Source organism: Eucalyptus grandis, chromosome 5 (genome assembly GCF_016545825.1).
Source record: "Eucalyptus grandis isolate ANBG69807.140 chromosome 5, ASM1654582v1, whole genome shotgun sequence".
NCBI lineage: Eukaryota > Viridiplantae > Streptophyta > Magnoliopsida > Myrtales > Myrtaceae > Eucalyptus > Eucalyptus grandis.
Genome location: NC_052616.1, coordinates 42,255,506 through 42,264,005, shown reverse-complemented (window position 1 = coordinate 42,264,005; position 8,500 = coordinate 42,255,506). Strand labels below are relative to the sequence as shown.

The following is an 8,500-nucleotide window of genomic DNA, read 5'->3' as shown; positions in this document are numbered from 1 at the left end:
TCTCTCTCTTTCTCTTTCTCTCTCTATAGACCAACAACCAAATAAACTAAGAACGATGTGGAAAAAATGCGAAGGAAAATAATGATAACGAAAGAATGTAATTCCATTGTCAGCAGCCGTCAGGACCCACGAGATGGCAAACATGCAGCAACAGCTTATTACATACTTTTTTGTGGGGGTGGCCGGTTTGGTTGGTGAGAAGTTAGAGAGAGAGAGAGAGAGAGAGAGAGAGAGAGGAGAGAGGGGGAGGGAGGGAGATGGCAAAATAAAGAAAAGAAGCTGAGCGGAAAACCATCCTTTGAGAGAGAGAGAGAGACCACGCCAGAAAGATGGTCGACGACGACGGTGTCCTCTGAGATCATCACCGTCCTGCGAAAGAACGAGAAGGGCAGTGATCGAAAGGAGAAAACTCTAAAGGATTTAAAATAAAATTCCCTTTGAATTCTATCGCCTTCTTCATCGCCATTACCAATCCCATTTCAACCCTTCCATTAAGAATTTTCAAGCACTTATTATCGTGTTTCTCTTTGTTTTTCCTGATACTGCCTTTTGGGATTCATCTCATCTCATCTCCTCCTTCACCTTTCGCCCTCTGCCTCCATTTCTTGACGTTTATAATTTTCCTCACTAAAGAATTCGTTTTCCTTTTTTCCTCCGACCTTTTGTTGTTGCATAGTCGTATCATTCCAAAACCAAATCTCCACTCCTCGTATCAAGGAAAACAGCACAGCAGCTGCGAAAAGGTTGAGTGTTCGGACACCCTTTCGGCATTTCTTTATGCTCGGATTCGCTCTGCTTTATTTTTCGGATCGCTTGCTCATGAGGGTATTCTTGTTCTTCCCTTTTTTTTGCATGCTGCTTGCATTTTTGCAGATTTGCGAGCTCTGAAGAGGTTCATGCGATTTTCTCCTAAAGGGGTTTTGTAGCAGAATTTTACAGAGTACAGAGATGAGGGACCCTGATGCGATGATGGAGGGGAAGCTTTCACGTTATTGCATTTCTTAGAAGCGTAGTTTTGTAAATCTGTAGATGGTGGTGGAATGTATAAGAAAAAAAAATATTGAAGGAGGTGTTTTTCTCTTCAACTTTTTTTCTCCTCGTTGAAGAAAACCTGGCGAGATTGCATAGCCAACATTGCGGCAGTCGGTACATCAAGCGATGGGGGCAAGATGGAACCCACTTGGATTCCAGCTCCCTTGTTATCTGCTTTTCTTGATCCTCGGTCTGCAAATTTGGCATTGTCGGTCTCTCAATTCTGAAGGTGATTGTCGTTTTTCGTGTTATATTTCTATCCAAATCGAGATTCTACGTTCCTTAGAATTGTACCAGAAAAGTTTGAAATGTTGCATCCATGTGATTTTTATTACGTGAGCAGAGAAGTGGATGTCTTAATTCTTGCAATACCACAATTTTTGGTTGAAGGAAAAATAATAACTTTCATATTCAGAGCTAGGTCCGCTCCAGCTTGATGAGAACTAGTTCAACGAGTTCCGCCTAATATTTTTAGCAGTTCTTGTTGGATTCTGAACAGATGACGTGCTTCGAGTGAATTTCCTCCCTCTCCTTTTATCACATCGCTCCTGTTTTTGATTGAAAATGCAGGACTTGCTCTGTTGAAATTCCGTGACAAAGTGGATCTCGATCCATATGGGGCTCTTGCAAATTGGAGCGCCGAGGATGATGTTCCGTGCGAGTGGTTGGGCGTTCATTGTGTGGATGGTGAAGTTCAAAAGCTGTAAGTCACCCCTTGTGATTCAGTTTTCAATCAAGTTTGGGGCAATTCAATACGATCTCAATGATTTGAAAGATTGAACAAGCTGAACCAAGTGCGAACTCTCTCTCATTCAGCTCAACCATTGCAGGGACCTGACTGGGTTTTCTTTGGAAGGGCTGCTGGCGCCGGAGCTTGGAAAGCTTTGTCAATTACGATCCCTGTAAGGAGGACATTTCCATGTCTTTGCAGTTGAGGAGATCATGCTGCATGGCATTACTGTAAATTACACGTCCTAGCAAAATTCGGTTACATTCTGTCTGCTGTAGGGCGACTTCTGGTTAATGCGGAGAAAGCTGCAGTAGATCGCCTGGCACTTTTACCTAAAAATAAAAGTTGCATTTGCTGGGAGTTTTTGCCTGAAATGAAGTGTTAGGAAGTTGACAGTTTCATTGTTATTTTCATAACTGATACATAAGTCTGCAATCTCTGGTCAATTTTAGGATGATCCTCTGTACTCCTGATAGACCCTAAGTTTGTTGGTTCCAGGTGTTCTAACATGTCCATTTACCTAGTTTTCTGGTACTTTTTAGGATTACTAGGGGGATGTCGCACTTTTTTCCATCCAAAGCTGCTTGAGATTCGAATTGCATTTCCTTTTCATACCATTTGATGAGTTTGTGTTCGATGAAAAGAAATAAGTGGAGAACTTAATGTAGTTTTCACTTTCTTGCCACCATTTTGGTCCAAGCTAGAATGAATGTAGACATAGACAGATAGCAGTCCTCTTATGTCTTGCTGACACTAGGTGGAAAGCTTTTATTTCCTATTATCTCTCTCTCTCTCTCTCTCTCTCTCTCTAATTTCTTGTTTTATGTTTTTTTTCCCTGCTTGCATTCAGAATACTCTACCAGAATCACTTCTCTGGTGCCATCCCTGGAGAAATTGGAGACCTGACAAAGCTGGAGTTATTGGATTTGAGGGGGAATAATTTGACTGGAACAATTCCAGCTGAAATAACCAAGATGGTGTCTCTGAGATTCTTGTAAGTGTAGCCTCATACTATCTGATTCCTAGCAATTTGACTGGTGTTAATATTTGTCACCAGCTTCTGTTTTTTATGGTAGGTTGCTTGGCGGCAACAAACTTGAGAGAACTGTCCATATGCAGCTTGAGGAGCTAAATGTCCTTTCTAAGATGCAGTCCGATGAAAACTTCACATTCGACATGACCGCTGGAAAAGGATGCCTGAATAGAAAAGTTGGACTCGGTAAGAAACTAGTAACCACATCTAACAATGCCTTTCTTTCCGTCATTTGCTCCGAGTTTCAGTTCTAAGTCATCTTCTAGGTTTATGTCCTCTTTTTGTTCTTTTAATCCACATATTGGGCAGCATTTGGCAGAGCAGGTGGAAACATCTGCACAAGGCAGGTTCACTCTTTTTCCCGATGAAAGGAGCTTTTTCACGTTACCTCAACATCTTTGGATTCCCACAGTATGTATTTCGCTCGTTTTTTAGGGTTAAGCAATTTCATCGTCTTGCTTCAGTAACATAATTTTTTAGCTCTTTATATAAGTTTCAGGTTTGCTAAGGACTCCCCATACGGCCCTGGAGGCAATTTGCGTGATGATATTGCTGGTGAGTAGAGACTAACTAAATCTGGCATTAGACATATATCTCTGCTGTTCAGAAAATGCAATTTGTCTTATTTATTTGTACAGGCATCGCAGAGCCAGAAATGCTCCTGAACACACAAAATGGATTTTCATCACGCCGGAAGTTACTTGGACAGTCAAGTAATCTTGCTGCTGCCCCTGTTGATGCTGGTTCTCTCCCTTCGGAGATCACGACTGTTCCTATTACCCGGAGTAGCGGGTCCTTCCCAGCTGTACCAGATGGAAAGAAGAAACAATCTGCTGCACCACCAGCCCCACCGCCTTTACTTCCGAGCCCTCCCTCTCAGAATTCATCCAAGCCTAACGATGCGTCCTCCCAAACTACTAATTCAGATTCCTCACCCAGAGGACTTTCTGAAGAAGCACGGAGATATATCATCATTATCGTTCCTAGTGTGGCCGTCTTGCTCATCATTGTCATCTCCATGTTCATCTTCTGCCGAAAACGAGGAGTGGCAACCATTGGTCCATGGAAGACTGGATTGAGTGGCCAGTTGCAGAAAGCATTTATTACAGGTGAATCCATTATGAAATACGATAAGTGTTTCGACATCTTTGGTTTTCTTCTGGATTGATTTTTAATGTTATCACACAAGACACGATGCAAACTTAGAAACCAGTCTTTGCCTTTTCTATACTGACCCATATCAATGTGATGGGTGTTGCTATGCTGCAACCAATGCCTTAAACAGGCTTCTAAATGTCCTCATTCGAAGAATTGAACCTCTTTATGATGAAATGCAGGGGTCCCCAAATTGAATCGGTCGGAGTTGGAAGCTGCTTGCGAGGACTTTAGCAATATCGTCAGCACAAATAATGGATGCACTGTGTATAAGGGAACATTATCCAGTGGGGTTGAGATTGCTGTTACCGAGCCCACTGCAATTTCTTCCAAAGACTGGTCAGCAAGTGTAGAGAAAGCTTACCGGAAAAAGGTGCGCTCTTTCCCCGGCTGCGGTCATTGATCACTTGACACCTAGTTGATCGAAACTGTCTAATCACTGGTTATTCCAATGCATCACGCTTGTCCTGCTTTTCTTTCCTAACTTTCTAAATGTTTGAAATCTTTGTAGATTGATATGCTGTCACGGGTAAATCATAAGAACTTTGTCAACCTCATTGGCTATTGTGAGGAGGAGGAACCATTCACTAGGATGATGGTGTTCGAGTATACTCCAAACGGTCTACTTTTCGAGCATCTCCATGGTAAACTTCAAAAGTCGTCTGAATTAATCGGTTACCAGAGGGAATTTGAAAAGCTGAACTACATTTTCCCTTTCCTTGTGGCTTTTAGTTAAAGAAGCAGAACATCTGGACTGGACCACAAGGGTGAGGATCATCATGGGAATTGCTTACTGCCTCCAGTACATGCATCACGATCTGAATCCGCCCATGGCACATACCGGTATTTCTACATCATCAATATACTTGACAGATGACTATGCTGCTAAGGTAAAATTTTACACCATAAAATGTCAATACATTTCCATTTTTCTCTTTTTTGCTGTATCACATTTCCATTCACTTCTCTAACGTGTCGTATCTCAGGTTGCAGAGACCGTCTGGTCAGGATTTCTATCAAAGGGGAAGAATGCTGATGAAGATAAATCGGAACATTCTGAATTGCCACCTCATGCCGATCCGGAGACGGATGTCTATAATTTCGGGGTGATGCTGCTCGAAATTATTTCAGGAAAGCTCCCTTTTTCGGATGAACAAGGACCTCTTCTTGACTGGGTAAGTTGGTGATTGCTCTACAATCAAAGGAGGGTGGTGAGGAAAGCTAGTGCTCTAATCGAATATATATTGTTTTTCACTGTCATAATATGATCAATGAATTCGACAGGCCTCTCAGTACTTGTATGATAAGAAGAGCACAGGCTGCCTCATTGACCCTACTCTCAAGAACTTCAAGAACAATGAGCTCGACATCATCTGCGAGATCATCATTGATTGCATCAAACCAGATCCGAGGCGGAGGCCTTCGGTGAGGGAGATCACAGCGAGATTGAGAGATGTGATTGCTATTTCGCCAGACCAAGCGACCCCGAGACTCTCTCCCCTTTGGTGGGCTGAACTCGAGATCTTATCCGTGGAGGCAACCTGAGCTCCCTGTGATTCTTTCTATTCAGTGCCACTTTTATTTCACCGCTCAGACGTATGCTTCCCACTGCTCAGCTCAAGCTAAAAACTCTGGCATTGAAATAAGGTTTTTGTCTGCATTTCTTACATCTCTCTATGATTCCACTTCTCTCTCCGATTGTTCATTCATGATGTTCTGATACCGCCGCCGCGTAAATGGCGCACCAAGCTCGGGCTACATATTACCATCCATAATACGTATACCTAATGTATTCTTTTCTTGGCAATGTAACTTGCGAAGAGTCTGTCGGGTTTCTGCATTTCCTTCTTCTCGTCATTCCGGTGTCCCCGTCGACATTGTAGAAACTTTGACTCGTAACTATATTGTAATTCATTCATATCTGGTTTGTAAAAAATGTTGTTTGATTAATGAACCGTTTCCGTGTATTAAAACAGTTTTTTAGACCTAAATTGTCTTTTCTATCTCTCGTTTCTTTAGTTCCAGTGTTCTTCATCAGAAAATGAGTTGGTCCTTCCAACCTGAAGGGTTCGGTTCTGGACCTTCTTTCTTTGTAATTTGAACATTGCTTGTGCCAAAAGATGAAGCATGGGAAGGTTTGAAACTTGGGATTTCTTCCTTGTTTAATCTCTATTCTCAACTCGTTCTGTCTGGGAGCAAGTGGAATCTTAAAGAAGTGGTAGGGGGAAAAGGAGAAGATTTTGAAGCACTTCACGTTGACTGACAAGTTACCCAAATAGTCACTTTAGGACAAAGTACCATGAAGGCATATGTGAAGGAAGATCGAGACATTCGTATCAGATACACTTGATTATTTGCGTGGACAGTCAGGCCATGCTTCAACAGCATCTAAAAATCTTTTAGTCTCAAAATTAGGATAAAGATAAAAAGAAAAGACTGTGCTATACCTTTGGAACGGTTTTAGTCCCGACTAGTAGGAGCGACAACTAAAGGCGCAGACTTTTGCATTCAGGACCAATTTGGCTTATGTCGACCCCTTTCAAAAACTATCTTTTAGTTATCTTTTTATCCTTCACAGCTCTACATATTTACAGAATTGCCATCAAAGCGATATTTTCTTTTTTGATCAGCAAAACATCATCGCTTGATTTACTATTTAATGCTAGGGAAAATTACACTCAAAGCGTCAGTGCAAAGAAGATCAAATAAAACGGGGGGGATTAGATATCCAGTTCTGGGGTAGTCTGCTTGTGCGGCATGCCTTCACTATCCAATCCGCAGATCGGTTCGTGCTCCTATTGCAGTGGGCCAAGGATAGGCCCGGTAGATGATCGAGTTGTGCTCGGGCCCGGTTCAAAAGCGGTTGCAGTTCCCAACTCGGTTCGTTGAAGTCTTTAACGCGTGCACTAAAGGCAAACAAATGAGTGTACTTGAGGAGAGAGAAATCCACGGCTTCGTACGAATTTTAGGGTTTCTTCCATCGCGATCGCTTCCGCGTGAAGAGGCGAAGTGGCCTCGACTATCTTGGCGAATCCATCGACGAGGAACCCTCTCGTGATCTCGCAAACACCCGCGATGGCAGCTCAGGCCGGGAAGTTCTCTTGCTTCGCCGAGTACTTCGTTTCGCCCGCATCTAGTTCGAAGATGCGTCGAGATTGATTCGTATCGATCCCGGAGGAGGTGGACACCAGGCTTCGAGATAAGGCCTCAAATCTGTTTCTTGCTTTTTGGTTTTTTGTTTAGATCTCGTGAAGCTCTCTCGCGAACGCCTCGTTCGCTATTGTTTCTTGCGGTCCTGGGTATTTGATGGTTAAAGATGCTCCAATTTCTTTCCTTCCGGATACTCCATAGTGCGATCGCTATGTGGTTGAAATTGCCCGAGGTGACCGGGTTTCGTTTTTATGTCCGCAGATCCAATCTTCAAATCGGGTGAGTCCAAATCCGGATATCCGTAGATGCAGGGCGGACTTCCAAACCTTGGCTGTCCATGAGCAGAGGAGGAGCGTGTGTTCTAGTGTTTCGACTTCCGGTTTGCACGGGGCATATCGGGAAGGTACGATCCTTCGGTGGTGTAGATTTTCCATAGTTGCAAGGGCATTGTTGCATGCGTTCTAGAGGAAAATTTTTATTTTGGGTGGGGTTGTGGAGTGCCAAATAAATTTCGAGATCGGAGATTGGTCAGTGTAAGATGATGTGGCTTGTGTGTCTCGTGATGAGACGGAGACATTTCGGAATGTGAAATAACCGCTTTTTACTTAATACTGACCTGATTTTGTGTGCATCCATACCATTTGATCCTCTTCATCAGGTAAGCCAATGGGTATGGCTAGAATTTCTCGTACCGTTCGGTCGTCAAACATTGAATGTAGAAGAGGCTCATTCCATGTTCCCGTGTCCGGGATTGATTATATCTCGATACTTTGTCTCGGTTCATGGTTTGATGCCTTTGGTCCTCCTATTGTGCCGCTTTTTAACCACCTCTCGTTCCGATTGATGTTTTTTTCCATTTCCTATCCGGTTCATCACCCGAGGAGCAACCGAATCCCTTGCCTTGATGAGGCTCGCCATCCCCACGAGGGCCGTGAGCCTCCGGCATGCCAAAAATCTCCATGTGAGTAGTAAAGGCCTTTCAATAATTGAGTTACCAAAAGGTCCTGGATTAGTGATAATTCGCCACATCCGTTTTGCTAGCATTGCTGTATTGAAAGTCTCGTAGATCCTTGAAACCCATGCCCCTTCACTCTTCCCCGGTTTTTAGCAAGTCCCACTTCTTCCGGTGAATGCCTTTTTTTCATTGCTTTTCCACCAAAACGCTGCAACTTTTTCTCGATTGCTTTACAAATTGAAGTAGGAATTTTAAAGATTGACATGGCATATTGTGGGATCGCTTGAATTCTTGCTTTAAGAATTTCCTTCCCCGCTATTGATAACAGTTTTTCCTTCCAGCTATCCGGTTTGGAGTTGACCCGAGCTAGGATCCATGCGAACATGTCTTTCTTGGATTGCCCCCGCCTCCGAAGGTATGCCCAAATACTTACCTGTCTTTGTAA

General features: G+C 43.2%; 1 protein-coding gene across 1 annotated transcript; it reads left to right on the top strand.

The window, feature by feature from the left end:
• Positions 1 to 252: 252 nt before the first annotated feature.
• Positions 253 to 5,952, top strand: LOC104445015 (protein MALE DISCOVERER 2). Its single transcript, XM_039313719.1, has 13 exons — positions 253 to 743; positions 874 to 1,261; positions 1,603 to 1,735; positions 1,863 to 1,934; positions 2,613 to 2,756; positions 2,839 to 2,981; positions 3,276 to 3,350; positions 3,434 to 3,904; positions 4,133 to 4,323; positions 4,462 to 4,594; positions 4,683 to 4,840; positions 4,937 to 5,125; positions 5,235 to 5,952. Exons 2-13 carry the CDS (start codon positions 1,159 to 1,161, stop codon positions 5,493 to 5,495), a joined length of 2,073 nt encoding a protein of 690 aa, XP_039169653.1. The 5' UTR covers positions 253 to 743; positions 874 to 1,158; the 3' UTR covers positions 5,496 to 5,952.
• Positions 5,953 to 8,500: the final 2,548 nt, after the last annotated feature.

Coding starts and splice junctions, on each gene's coding strand:
- LOC104445015 (XM_039313719.1), top strand. CDS start 1,159: ATGGGGGCAAGATGGAACCCACTTGGATTCCAGCTCCCTTGTTATCTG. Junction 1,262..1,602: donor TCGGTCTCTCAATTCTGAAG/GTGATTGTCGTT, acceptor TTGAAAATGCAG/GACTTGCTCTGTTGAAATTC. Junction 3,351..3,433: donor TTTGCGTGATGATATTGCTG/GTGAGTAGAGAC, acceptor TTATTTGTACAG/GCATCGCAGAGCCAGAAATG.